Raw genomic sequence first — 14,613 nt, 5'->3', positions numbered from 1 at the left:
TACCTCAAGCTATGTTCACTTAGAGCTTTTAGGATAACAACAAGGGTGGCAAAGATACTGTTGTTAATTTCTTCTTAATTCCCCAGATGTAGGCGATGATCCGATGATGGAAGGAAACTCCACTGATACTGACTTTTCACATAATATTGTTTATTTGCATCAAAGATCAGGATCAACAGGCATGCGCATCTTGATCTGTACAGCACCCGTAGCCAAATCAGTACTGCTGCCTCGAACACTGTTCAAGCTCGTCTTTTATACATTTAGGCATACATGGGGTCCTACTATAACACATGAGTCTGTAAACTTCTGTTTCCCATCTAGGGGCCAGGAAAAGAGACCTCTCAGAATGACCTTTCACATACCTTACCTTGACCTCTATCGCATAACTCTCACATCCCAAGGAAGACAACGTCCAAACAAAAATAAATCTTATCTGTATGGGGCCCCAACATCTGCTAGTTGTTTACCTGGAACATTGCATACGTGGCAACTTTGTACTGCATATCATTTTATGAAAAGACTACTTTTATGATTAGTATCAAATAATACACATCAATACCCTGCAGGATCAAAAGTACACACGTTTTTATTCCCAGTAACTTCAAGCTGGTGAGATCTTTGATTGGTATGCAGACCTGCACACATGGCCCTGGGCTCATAACTGCTAACCTCTATGAACACTAACAACCATAGAACATGTTTGCTCTAGAAGACTACAAGCCCCATAACTTCAAGACTAGACTTGTCGGAAATGTAGTTTTTACATAGCTACAATTATTGTTGCTGTAAAAAGAAACATGTTTTTTTACGACTGTCATTAAATGACAGTAAATTACTGAAATTACAATAAACCTTAACTTAAGATGTTTATATGCATTGGCCAAGTAATTTTGAGAATTCGCGTTAACAAAGTGTGATACTACAAGTACCACAATGCACCATTCCATTTTCTGCCAGGAAGAAACATGGCTGCCTACTGTTCACCGACGGTATTTTTATTTACGTTTTGTCTGTTATCTGTTTTAAGGCAGACAGAGGAAGAAAGAGCCAGTGTCAGAAGCTATATTGCGTAACAATTCAACTAATTTAGTCGCTAGAGAAGACGCCATTTTCCCAGTCATAGTGACACTAACCGTTAACGTTACCACCAGCCTGATTTCTTTTTCATTTTCGCTGAGCTGTCAAGCTGCTCATCAGTGTCGGACTGCGTCTGATTTGCCTTTGTTAGCGTGCTAACCTAGCCAAACAACGTTAACTGCTAGTTCAACGCCTATACATCCGGTAATAGTCGCTATGTTTAGCCCCGTGAAGTCTTCTTATTTCAGAGTCAGCCCAGCCATTGTCAACAGAGAACTCGGCAAGACCAAGATGAGATAGCAAAGAGGGCATATCGGAGTGCTAACACACGGTTTACTACGAGACAGAGACCCAGCATAACTGAGAGAAAACGGGGTAAATAACTCACACAGCATGTTTGGGAATCTTTTCGAGGAAGAGGAGGAGGAAGGTTTCGCTTCGACTTCCTCCAGGGGGAGAGTTGCAAAGGGGGGAGACGAGCCACCTCCGCCCCGAGGAAAAAGCAATCTGTGCGGCATCAAGAACCAGGGGGGGACCTGCTACCTCAACTCTCTGCTCCAGACCCTGCTGTTCACCCCGGAGTTCAGAGGTAAGGCCAGGTTACACTTCCTTAGAGAGGGGTGGAATTGAGGTCCACCTGTGCAGTAGATAACCAGAGGACTGTTATCTATTTATCTTATTTATTTATTCATTGTTTGGTGTGTGTGTGTGTTTGCAGAGGAGCTGTTCAGTTTGGGGCCAGAAGAATTAGGATGCCTGGAAGACAAAGAGAAACCAGGGGCCAAAGTAAGTGTGGCAAAGTTCCTGTAGGTGTACCCATAGATGTAATGCCTGTGTGTCTTTGTGACATGTAATGAGGTGTTTTCTTCTTCTCCTCAGGTCAGAGTGATCCCACTGGAGCTGCAGAGACTGTTTGCCAGTCTTCTGCTGGTGGACCAGCAGAGCGCCTCCACTGCCGACCTCACTGACAGTTTTGGCTGGAACAGCAGCGAGGTCTGTGTCCATTATCTTTGTCAGTGAGAAGGAGAAAGAGAGGCTCAAGTTACACTTCTCATTTCAGTGATCGATATACCTTCCAGTCATATCAGGAAATGCATGCTGAAATTCACCAAACTGGATTTCAGACTTACTAAATAGTGGCAACCCGACTGGAATTTCATTTTGTCTGGAGGCGTCCCAGCTGCAGTCATGCAAAATAAGTACATGAAGGGGGAACAGAAAGAAACATTCACAGAATTTGCCTCAGGATACGTATAACAACCTTTTTCAGGTCAATACTGTACAGTGATGTGATTAAACTTGAACCAGAGCTCTAAAACCATCAAAATGGTAACGTGTAACTTAAGGTGAGAGTGCTACTGCTATGCACATAATAGACAAAATGTTGAAAGGTTGCAGTGTCTAAATTATGTGTTTACAATAATTAGTGACATGCTGTGTCCCAATCCCGTACTACCTACCAGTTTTACAGATGTTTTAAAAACGTGTTAATGATGATAAAGTGAGATAATTAAGTATACTCAATAAAGCCAATATGCATTATAAATCCACTTGTATTTTGAGTGATATGTTGATGGACACTATTGTCCCACAATGCATTGCTCAAAAGAAATTGGGAAGCTGCTAACAGCTGGGGAAAAAAATAAAACAATCAGATGGTGTTGTATTAAATCATGCTTTTTTTGTGCTTTTTCAATGAAATTTGATTGACGTTCATCAGTGCACGTTTTGTATAGTTTCCGGTTTGTGAACAGTGAAGTACGTTGATTTCTTCTATACTAACTACAAAAACAATATACTATGAAATGTATAATATAGTATGTACTATATAATAGTTTTTCTGTCGACCTTTGTTAGGGAACAAATCAGCACGATGTACAGGAGCTGAACAGGATTCTGTTCAGTGCGTTGGAGCACTCTCTTGTGGACACCACTGGTAGTACATTTATCCACCGGCTGTACCATGGGACCATTGTCAACAGCATTGTCTGCAAGGAGTGTGGCAACGTCAGCCAGAGACAGGTGTGTCCATGTGTGCAGGGTTTCTCTGACTTGGCTCCTTTTTATGAAATTATATTCTGTCCAGTCAATACTGTTTGCTCAGTAAGATTTAGAAAAGACTGACACTAAAGGAGTGATCTTAGTGGAATGAATTTCACTACTAAATGCCAAGACAAAGATTACGAATTAACCCATGTCTTTTTTTTTTGTGCCTTCTTTAGGAGGACTTCCTGGATCTGACGGCGTGTGTTTGTGGCATGTCTAGCCTGGAGGAGGCCTTGTGGAACATGTTTGTGGAGGAGGAGTTGTTTGAAGGCAATAACCTGTACCGCTGTGCACAGTGTGACAGGCTGGTCACTGCTGCCAAGGTCAGTGCCAGCTTTCACTCAACACAATAACAAAGTTTTAATACAGTGAACTTGAAGAGATGTTAATATTCTCGTTTTCCCTGTTTCCCGTTTTGAACAAGCCGTACATTAAACAATTGACTAGAAAAGACGATTTAAAACTAGACATGTAAAGAACTTCTACTTTGTATAACCATTTTGTTTTGTTTTATTCTTATTTTGCTATTCTTCAGTCTGCTAAGCTGAGCAAGCTCCCTCCATTCATGACCATGTCCTTGCTGAGATTCAGCTTTGACTTTGCCAAATGTGAGCGATACAAGGAGACGGGACGCTACGGTTTCCCCCTCACCATCAACCTGCGGCCATTTTGTGAACAGGTACCTGACTTGCGCATTAACTTCCTCCAGGAAGGCTTTGTTATACCAAGATGTCTTGATAAGTTAACTATTGTGTGTGTTTCTCCCTTACAGACTGATGCTGAGGACTCTGATTACTCCTACGAGCTGTTCTCTGTGATTATCCACAAGGGTGGCTGCTATGGTGGCCATTACCATGTTTATATCAGGGACATTGACCAGCTCGGCCAATGGGAGCCACCGGTGAGAAAAAGAGAAGAGCAAACAGGATGAGACCAAAAAAGGCAGTCATCAGTAGTACTAACCTTTTAGGATATGAGATGTCAGTAGTGACTAATGACTAATTGCTTGTTCCACATAAAATTACTTTTAGAGGACGCTAATTACTAATACTCAGATTGGAATTTTTCTGATGTGCATTATTATTATCAGCAGTGTGAACCCGTTCAAAATCAAAATCTGTAAGCCTTTGGATTAGGAAAGGCATCACCTCTGTGTTTCGTTGTCAGGAGGAGGAACGCAAACCCAAGACTCAGAAGCAAGTCAAGGAGGAGTTCAAGGAAGTGTGTGAGCCAAAACTAAAAGAAGATGACCCTTTGTCTGTCCTCACTGCTATTATTGCCCAGGTATAGCAACAACAAATCTAAGAGCTTCCTTAGTCTGAATTTTGTCTAGTTCATACATTTTTTGTCTTTGTTGAGTCAGTGCTACAGCTATTGTTAATTCATTAGTTGCTGTTCATTTCTTGTCCACTAGGAGCCATCAAAGAGTGTCCTATTGGACCAGCTGGGACAGAAACTCATGGATAAGATTGGTTCATCCTGGAGCAAAAAGTTCAGAAAACACTGTGGTCCCATAGGAAAGGTATTTATGGGTTCATGATGGGTTTTTTTTTATAGCTGGCATCCTTTTGAGCTTATACCAGTTTATTTCTTTTCTTTGATCTCTTCTGGTGTAGTTCCTGCAGGCCCACAATGATGTTTTCATGTTGGTGTCCAATGGAACTCGAGTGGCACTGAAGGAAAACCCGCCAAGCCCTGTGGCTGAGCCCCCCAGCCCAGCAGAGCAGCCCACTAACTCTGATCCTTCAACACCTTCAGACCCCGGAGCTGCTGAACAGCCAGAGCCTGAAGAGGTATTAGAGCAATTCACATTTTAGCAAGAATTCAAGGCCTAGAATGATATTTGTGAAGACTTTTGAAGGACAAAATACACCTACTTAAATCTGTTTTTCATCTGTGTTCCTGGTGGACGTCTTGTAATCACTTTGATGCCTGTTTCTCACGGTGTTTCTTCCTGTCTGTCAGCAGGGTAGCCACTGGTTTGACCTCAACGACTCCACTGTGACCTCCATCAGGGAGTCTGACATAGAGAAGCAGTTCCAGGGCAAAGAGAGTGCGTACATGCTGTTCTACAGAAAAACACAGCTGCACAGGCCCAGTGAAGGTAATGGACACCATATTTTGCATTTGTATTTAAAAAGATGTGTTTGATCAGAGAAAGAAATGGAGAAGAGGTGAATAATAGAAGTAAAAGTTAAGTGGGGTAATTTCAGTCAATGAAACTATGAATCAGTTAATCACTGGTTTAATTTTGATAATGTATTAATAGTTTTGTCATCAAGCACACAGACGGTGAAATAATTACATGATGAATATGTATCTATTAAAATGTGTTTTGTGTTGCTACATTTGCAGCTCTCAACAGTCCTCAATATAAAGTTCCTCTTCACCTCATCCAGATGGCTCGGGAGGAGAACATCAAACTGCAGAAAATGCGGTACAGAAATAAACACAGCTTCACATGTTACACTATAAACACATTTTATCTGTTGAATATGTTCTATAATAGGTATGAGTGTGACATTTCAATGGTATCTAAAATTCCAAAATCAGCGAGGATCAACACGTCAACACCCAGAAAATATGAAGACAGTTATATGAAAAAATCAACATTGTTTGTGTTACAGAGAGGAGTTTGAGGCCACTAATAACACCGTGGAGCTTCGTCTCCACCTGGCACCCAGTTATAGACTAGATAATGGAGCCCTGCAACCAATCAACAAAGAGCAGAACGGAAGAACCACTCTGAGTTTCGACCGTAGAAAGACTGTGGGAGATCTTCGATTAGCTATTTATCAGGTAACTTTCCAAAAAGACTAGCTGTTTTAAAGTGCTGAAAAGAATGGTAGAAATTAGCAGTTTTTTTGTGTATATGTGCATTTGTTTATATAGATGCAGGAACTCTGGGAAGGGGATATGGCTCTGACTGTGGCCAAGAGTCTTCCTGCAGGCCTACACCTCTACAATACTGTTACAGGTGAGACACTTGAATGCAAAATACCTCAAGAGGATGGAAGAAGTTCTACAAATATTGTAACTACATTCTGGTTGTGGTACTCTTTGCAGATGACAGTGTCTCCCTGTACAGTGCAGGCATTCATACAAACTCTGACCTGTTTGTGTGGAACGGCAGAGAGGTGAGTAAAGGCATAGTCCAACACATTAGGCTTCTTGCAAGAACATTTTTTTTAATCTTAAATCTCTCTTGCTTTTTTCAGCAAATCTGTTGCATCAAACTTTCTTAACTGTGCAAAGTTGTCGTAAATAGCTTTTGTGGAGCAAGTTTGTTACACAAAAATGACACGTATAAATGACAGAAATGAAGTATGAATGGTTCAGTTTTAGATGTCATAAAACATCTTGCTAAAGCAAAGTGGTTGACTTGGTTGGGAGGCAGTCAAGGGGACGTGTCATGAAGATGGACAAGAGAATACTATACTGTAGGTGGTGATGATGATGATGTCAGGTGTTATAATGGAGGATGTTTAAAGACCCAGAGATTGCAGTCAGAGGGGGAGAAGTTTTCTAACTCCAGTATAAGTTGCTGTGCCAAGTATGCTGATAAAATCAAAGATATCAAACCTCTGTGAATTGGAAAGAATGCATGATGATGACATACTGAACAGAGTATTGATTCAGATTCAGATCAAATTTCAACAAAATTGGTGAATGCAATTTTTATTAAGTCACTCATACGTGCCATCTAAGAATGAATCTGTTCATACGAGTGGTTGTTGCATGAGGCCCAAAGTCTGTTAAAAACATATTGTGATGAACGAGAATGACAAAATGTAACCAAACTTGCTAACTTGATAAGATCCCAAATGGCAAACTTGTGTACTGGTTTTTATCTCTTCAGGTGTGTGGTGCGACTGTCCTAACTGGAGCCGAGTGGGAGCCAGTGCTGCTGACTGTAGTCCGTCCCTTTTTAGGGGAAGATGGGGATCAGGAGGTGGAGGATGGGGTGGAGTGTGAGGAGGGAAGAGGAGGTTTTGAAGATGGGGGGCCAGGGCTTAAAAGGGAGGCGAGAGGGTTTGCTGGTGGTGCGACTCTTGGGGAGGTGAGGGAGGCACTGGGGGAGCCTAAGGAGAGTCTGCTGTGCCAGGAGCATAAGGGAGGAAAGGGAGGAAAGAGAGGGGAGCAGGGGGCAGGAGAGGGAGGAGGGGCAAGTGGATGGAGGTTGTTCCCCCCCGATGACATGCAGCGGACGTTGAAGGAGCTGTCGCTGAAAGACGGAGACGCGCTGCTGGTGCTGGAGCCACAGTCGTTCGACAGCAGGTAAAATCCTCTGCGATGTGTGTACGTGTTGTTGTCTTTAGGTGTGTGTTTTTACTACTGTCTTCTTAACTCTGTCCAGCGTGTTCACTCTAAATGGAGACGTCGTCACCGTGACTACACCGTCTGACTGCCGCTGGCTCCAGGTGGAGTTTCGACCACATGGAGGAGGAGGAGCTGGAGGAGCTGGAGGAGGTGGAGGAGGAGGAGAAGGAGGAGAAGGAGAAGGGGAGAAAGAAGATGAGAGGAGGAAGATCAAGGTTCCAGCTACAGGAAATATGGTCAGTCATTTTTGTGCTTCTCTGTCTGGTTGTGTCTCCTCCCTCTTTGTTCTCCATTTAAAAAAAATAATATGTAGTTATGTTTAATGTGTCTCTCTTACAGCTGCTGTGTGAGGTGAAACAGAGGGCCATAGAGGAGCTGCAGCTACAGGAGCAACTCACAGGCAAGCTGCTCAGTGTTAAACATAACTGATTCTGGCTAATAATGAGGAGGGGGAAATGACAGGAAATGTCTTGCAAACACAATTAGTATATGCAAAGTCCCAGTTGGTATTTGTTTTAACAACTCAAGAACACAGTGCATACATCAACTACATTAAAGTTAATTGAACCAAACAGTTTTATGTGTATAAAATATGCTTTGCAATTCACAAGTGAATATCATTGAGTTAATAGAAAATAAGAACTTGCATTAGGTGCCATTTAGAGATTTTTGTCCTTTTTAGATAAAGCAAACAGACTTGGACACTTCAAACTTGAGGCCACACTGCTTCAGGTTTTGCATATGGTCAATTTATGGTTTAATGATAGATATTCTCAATGCTGGACCAATAGATCAGAATTTTACCAGGGTTAATATAAAAGATCATGATAAATTATAATATGCTTATAATTGACCGTGTAAATTGGCTCTGGACCTTCCAATTTTCCTCTGGTAATATTTTGATTACTGTTCAGGCAATCACAAAATGTGTGTTTGTATCTTAAATAAATATACATTCTTAAATCAGCTGTTGTTTTTATTCTTGCTGACCAGGTGCACAGTACTGTCTGAGACAGGTGGACTGCACAGGGAAACTCCTTCCTCCAGGTACCGTGTCATTTGTGATTTTAATAGTGCACATACCTTGGAGCTGGAAATCCCCCTCATTTTAACAAATTATTAAGAAATCCATTCCTTTACACTGCCCCCTCATAAAGTTCTTAAAAGGTACTCCCCCTGCTTGTAAGTTTTCTTCTCATCGTCTGTCTCTTTGAAGTTTTAGAACACATTTACTAAGTGCACTTGTGTTGCCTTACCCTGGTTTACCTGACAGTGTGTGAGGAGTTGAGTGTTCGGGATGCAGGGGTGCGACTCATGACCACACTGACTCTCTGTCCGGGAAATGCCCCCAAGGCATCACAGGTGTGTCTCTGAAATCTTCAATAAATTCTTTGTACTTGCAGGTGCACAGCTGAATGTTACAGAACCTTTAAGTGCCAGTAAACCTTTCCTCTAAGACGAATTACGAGCGTTTAAAATGCTTGATTGATGTTGTTGATGTGAGATTTTTGCATTGCAGCTTTTCTTGCACTTCTCTGTGGGCACAGCGCCCTCTGCTGGCGTGGAGATGGACATTATTGTGGAGAACACTTGTACAGTCAAAGAGGTGAGGAAAAGATGTTCATGTACTCATTTTGTGAAACATGCTTACGTTACATGTCTGTGTACTTTTTTAAACCATATTTTCTGATTGTTATTTGCAGTGTCTGAAGGCAATGCTGGATGCTGTCGGACTTGATGGTAAAACAGTTTTTTGGTTATTTTGCTATTGAACTGTATGTAACTAGCATGTGCTGCAGACTCAACCTTTGTGCATTGAGTGTCATCAAGATTATCTCTGCTTTCAAATCAAACTGATTTTTTTTACTGTAGCACTTGGTGCAATATCTGGTTGTTAATGTCATTTAAATGTGTGTTTGCAGGCTCCTGCTGGCACTTGAGGAGGCTCGATTGGTGTGAAGAGGTTGGAGAGCCTCTTATGGATGAGGTAAGTGACTGCAGTGTTAACAATGGTATCTTTTTTTGGCTCCTGTTTCTCAGGTGTACTTTTCCACTTAAAAATGAAACTTAATAAACACTTAATAAAATGTTTTTTGGTTAAAGTGGCACACTGGTATATTCAGAACTTTATATTCATTCTTCCCTTGTTTTTCCATGTCCACATGTTAACGACAATCTTTTATTATCAGGATGCTTCTCTGTCAGAGCTGAAGATAAGCAATGGAGACACATTAGTCGTAACAGAAGGACAACTTCCTCCGAAGGTACTTTCGTGTTTTGATTTTTAGCTCGAGATTCATTATATTCTATAACTTTACCTCTCTCTATAGCCTTTGTTGTCTGTTTTTCTGTCAGGGTTTTCTCAAGCTATCTGTGTGGCTGTGTGTGGATCCCAGAAATGACTCAGCAGTTTCCATGGAAACTGATTTTAATCACACTGACAATGGCCACAATGAGGAGCAAATGCCGGAGGTTGTGACAGGTGAAACGCCGAGTCACTCACCTCCTCTGTGTGCTGGCAACACGGCAGAGCTGAGAAGTGTAGGACAGGTGGAGATATCAGACGAGGCCACCCTGGAGGATCTCAAGACTCAGGTAGCGTATGAAGGTTTATGGTGTTGATAGTCATTTGTACTAGTTAGGTAATCTCAAAGACCCCAAATAAATCTTCTTGGATTCTAGTGGTTTTCAGTCCTCATTACTTTGGACCCAGAGAACTACCAATTAGACTTTATTCAACAGCTGTCAAACCCAGCAGGGCTCGGTGTCTGTCAGACTGAGATTGAGAGAGAGACCCTAATCCATTTACAGCAACATGAGTACATAAAGACATTACAACTGTCTAGTTTTATCAGTGTTTTCTTTCATAGTTTTGAATGGCATGTGAGGGTTAAATCTGATTTTGGGTTATTTCCTTCCTGGTTATTTACCTAAAATCAGGCCATGCAAAGTGTAAGTGTATGTGGTTTTTGATGCTTTTTTTTCTCACCAAAGATGCTCCTCTTGCTCTACTTTACTGTCTACAGGTGATGACACTGCCTGCCCTTCAGGATGTGTGTGTGCCAACCACTGCGTTCATGCGTGTGTGGCAGCTTGAGGGACGGAGGCTAGCACGTATCCTCAGAGGACAACAACTCACACTCAGGTACCAACAAATCCTGTCTCAGGGTTTATTCCTGTACGTGTGTAATTTATGGCCACCAGATTCTAGTTATTATTGATAAATGCATTGATAAATTACTTGTTTATATTTCTGCTTGGTTTCCTCCTGATCAGGAAATTGAAGCTGACCAGTGGTACAGACCTTTGTGTGCAACAGCTCCTAAAAGAGGAAGATCTTGGGTAAGGTTTGGGATGTCCCCATATTTCTGATTTATATATAATGTTATGTAGCATTCCTCAATGGCACGAGAAAGGACCCTTCTTTTCCAATACGTACATTTCCCCTATTGTATTTCTTAGTTAAATTCTTTATGTTTTTTTGTTCCTAAGGCCTAAGGAGGTGTTGCTGAATGTTAAAATGAGGGTACCAGGGGAGAGGTGTTACTACCCTCCAGAGGAGCTGGTTTGGGATGCATCCCGTGACTCTTCTCCTCGCTCTCTACGCACTTGTCTGGCTGCACACTACGGCCTCTCCCCGGACTCTCTGCTGCTGGCCAAACACCAGCCAGACAAACACACCTGGGAAGAAATTTCAAACTGGGTACGATTAGAAGTCATTTTGTGAGAAGGAACCAGTTATAGGTGTTATGTACAATCCAAATGTATATTTGCATTCTCTTGCTCAATAGAATAGTTGGTTGAGGAAATGGTAAAGCTTCAGAGAGTTTGGGAAGAACATTAGAAAGAAATGTTGACTGCATGAAATGTAGCAAAGGCTGACTAACAATAGGAGAGTCAACCCTGGTCATTCAGTGCATCATTTTATCAGGAACGTCTGGAATTTTTATTTCATAAGCAAAGAAATTATCCCAAAATCTCAGTATTCTTGTATGTGTTGCTAATTCATTGTCACATTATCGGTGAATAATATGTCATATGTGCCTTTTTACTTTCAGAGCCAGCAGGTTTCCAAAAAGAAAAAGAAGAAAAAGGCAGAATCACTACTTGGAGCACCATTTCACCTCAAAGATGGCGACATAATCGGCATTAAGGCATTGATAAAACCCTGGTTGTTTAAAAATTGGTCAATTTTCGTTTGATTTTGAGAAATAACAAGAAGAATCTGTTCTTTTTCCCAGAATCTTTTGATTGACAACAACAACAGGGACTTCCTCACCCTGGAGGATGAACAGGGCCAGCAGAGGCTCAGAGAGCAGGCAGAGCAACGCAGGAAAGGGTGGGACTGCTTTACTTTGACGCATGCAGCTGCAGGGAAAACGCTTGTTACTTGGTGTAATAATTGTGATCATGACTTTATAGGTGTAAACCTTTTCATGCCATTTATTATTCGGCAATCATAGATCATGTGACTTTTTATCAAAGATCTTTTGGTACATTTTTTTATTCCCTTGCCTTCCCTTTTATTCTCTTTTCAGAGTGCAGGCTGCAGACTCTGATGGTGTTGGACCACAGAAGAAGACTGGACAGACCAAATCCAGGAAACCAGAGGTGGCGCTGTCAATCAACGTTGGGGTATTCAGATAGCACCCTGCTCCCATGGGTGCATGGACAAAGCAGAACTATAAACCCACATGTGCACACACACAGATGCCACATTGCAGGACAATCCACTTGACGTTAGTCTTGTGCCATTTCTTTTTTTTCTTTTTTTTTACTGTTTCTCAACAAATCTTTCTGCTTCTCATCTGCTCAAGAGAAGGAATTTCATTTTGGCACTTTGATTTGCCGTTTTGTAACTGACTGTAATTTGCATTATGTCGATGCACTATTACTGGATTTCTTATTTTGCTTCTTCTGCCTACCACTCCACCACACATGCCCTTGATTTAATTCAGTTGCTTTGTTTTTTCATTTTCTGAGGGACATTTGAAGACAGTGTGACCTTCAAGAAAACAGATTATTTGCTGCATGGATCAGTAGCTAATTTGTAACCTTAAACTTAAAGTCTCAACCCAGAGAAAACCTTTTCTTGCTATTACAGGCTGGCAGTTATATGCTGAAACTTGTGCTAACTGGAGTTTCTATCTCATATACTATTTTGTATAAACTGTAGCAATCAGGGTGAAAATGTATACTTGCAGCCAGCAGCCAGTGGCTTTTAACTTCTGACTTGTTTAATAAGTTGTGCAGTACAAAAATCCACTATAGTAGGAAATCAACCATCATTAGGTCTTGTTGTTGCTCATAAGGTAACTTGTTTTAAGCAATGGTCATTTTTACGATAAACCTGTCACTGTGCACCGAGAACAAAAGCGTTTATCTGGATCATGGGCTTGTTTTAGGTTGATAAGGGAGAGGAGAGACAGGCCTTAATGTGGAGAAGCTTCAGTGCTGCTCTGTCCGCCCTACCTCACTCTCTACCTCTCTCGTTCTACCTCTGCTGCCCTGTCTGCTCTTACCCCCAAGTTTTTGCTATAATTCATAATTTTATCCTCAAACTGTTAAAGCCCCTGCTCTATTGGAGTCAACTACGCTTAAAGTATTTCAGTGACCCATAGTTTGATAATTTGGCTCTGCGCATTTTCCACCTAAGGTGTGAGGTGACACATTTTTTTGTTCACTTCCAGTCAATTGTCTTTTATTGGACGTTTTCCACCCTCAACTTTCACCTCAATCTTTTTCACATTCAAAGGCATAACTGTATGGAGCCAAACGCCATTGTGTTATATAATCTAAGATGCCAGATGAACTTGCTGCTCTAGAAATATATTGTAAAACAACACATTCAAATCCTTTCTGTTTCTATTCTCCTTGATTTTGTAAAAGTTAAGATCCCTGAGTTGCTACATGAGTTTTCATTGTGGAACATTTAATGTTTCATTTGCATGCACTATATGTGAACTTCAGGGAAGTAAAAATTATTCTTGTGGATAATTTATTTGAAAGAAAGTGGCAAAATAATGTTTTTACTGTATGAATTGTGATATGTTTTTTGGGGGGGGATGTGATTTTTGTTATCAAAGATTTTCTATGCTGCTTGCAGGTTGTGTTTCATATAATAATTTGGCCTTGATCAGTGCCAAGAATCTGCAAGTAGAAATGTAATCTTTTTTTTCTTTTCAAGCAGATGCAGGAAAACTGACAATATACTCAGCAATAGTGAAGTTTAATTTTGTATCATTTACTAGTGTTACTGATTATATCTTTTGGTGTTATTGATAAGGACTGATCTACTGTATTATTACAGTGGACATGTTTGTATCTGTGTCAGATTGTATCTGCAGGAAGTATTTTATCAACAATAAAGGTATGCAGTAGTAATTGTCAGTCATGTCATGTTAGTTAGGCTGAAGCTGAAGTACAGTGGATTCAATACAGATTCTAACAGCTTCTTAATCATACTAGCGACATGGCCTGTATGAATGGCCGTGTCAGATGGTCAGTGTGTCTATCAACTATAGAAATGAATGTTATGAAATTCGGTACAGACATTCATGGTTCCCATATCATGAATCCTTATGTCTTTTTTTTTTCCTCTAGCACCACCATGAGGTTGACATTTGTGGTTTTGAGTGAAATGCCTCAACAACTGTTGGATGAATTACCCTGAAATTTACTACACGCATTAATGCATGATTTAAGGGCTTATATTTTAATCCTTCAGAGGCAGAATCAAGCATATGTGGTGCAGTTGTGTCCCAAATCTTTATATGATTTTCTAAGAATTGCCAAGTAAGATTCTCAATGAAGAATAAGAGTCGTATTGCTAATTTTTATTTTTATGATAAGATGAAAGAAAGTCTTTAAAGGCCTTTGAAATGAATGTCAGTTCTTATAGAGAAAAAACATAGTGTAGAACCAAACATTTCTTTTTTATAAAGGGAATAGAGTCTCAAGCACCTTCATCAGGTCAAAGTTTGGATTTGTCCAATAATTTGTTTTTATGACTAAATGCCTGTAAAAGTAATGATCTTGCCTTCAGCCTCAGCTGTATTTATTTCCTTAATTTGTGTTCAGCACTAATTAGCAAAGGTTCGCAAGTTAACACGCTAAAGTAAGATGATAAACTTGGCAAACACCTACTGACCATGTTAGCATTAGTCA

General features: G+C 40.8%; 1 protein-coding gene across 1 annotated transcript; it reads left to right on the top strand.

Moving 5' to 3' along the window:
• The first annotated feature begins 1,473 nt into the window (after nucleotides 1-1,473).
• On the top strand, nucleotides 1,474-13,814 carry usp40 (ubiquitin specific peptidase 40). The gene is made up of 31 exons (XM_070921029.1): nucleotides 1,474-1,669; nucleotides 1,799-1,866; nucleotides 1,960-2,073; nucleotides 2,938-3,102; nucleotides 3,303-3,449; nucleotides 3,662-3,805; nucleotides 3,899-4,027; nucleotides 4,294-4,410; nucleotides 4,541-4,648; nucleotides 4,743-4,919; nucleotides 5,095-5,230; nucleotides 5,482-5,563; nucleotides 5,754-5,925; nucleotides 6,019-6,103; nucleotides 6,193-6,263; nucleotides 6,986-7,404; nucleotides 7,484-7,682; nucleotides 7,786-7,846; nucleotides 8,440-8,493; nucleotides 8,720-8,808; nucleotides 8,966-9,052; nucleotides 9,150-9,186; nucleotides 9,369-9,433; nucleotides 9,636-9,710; nucleotides 9,802-10,041; nucleotides 10,473-10,591; nucleotides 10,723-10,788; nucleotides 10,939-11,149; nucleotides 11,505-11,600; nucleotides 11,688-11,785; nucleotides 11,985-13,814. Exons 1-31 carry the CDS (start codon nucleotides 1,474-1,476, stop codon nucleotides 12,091-12,093), a joined length of 3,936 nt encoding a protein of 1,311 aa, XP_070777130.1. The 3' UTR covers nucleotides 12,094-13,814.
• Nucleotides 13,815-14,613: the final 799 nt, after the last annotated feature.

The sequence above is a fragment of the Enoplosus armatus genome, chromosome 15 (genome assembly GCF_043641665.1).
Source record: "Enoplosus armatus isolate fEnoArm2 chromosome 15, fEnoArm2.hap1, whole genome shotgun sequence".
Taxonomy (NCBI): Eukaryota; Metazoa; Chordata; class Actinopteri; order Centrarchiformes; family Enoplosidae; genus Enoplosus; species Enoplosus armatus.
Note: the sequence above shows the minus strand (reverse complement) of the source record. Positions and strands in the feature narration are given on the sequence as shown.

Excerpts from the sequence above, each read along its gene's own strand:
- usp40 (XM_070921029.1), top strand. The coding sequence starts at position 1,474 with ATGTTTGGGAATCTTTTCGAGGAAGAGGAGGAGGAAGGTTTCGCTTCG. Across the intron at positions 4,411-4,540 it reads TCACTGCTATTATTGCCCAG|GAGCCATCAAAGAGTGTCCT; the intron begins GTATAGCAACAA and ends CTTGTCCACTAG. Across the intron at positions 5,926-6,018 it reads TTCGATTAGCTATTTATCAG|ATGCAGGAACTCTGGGAAGG; the intron begins GTAACTTTCCAA and ends TTGTTTATATAG.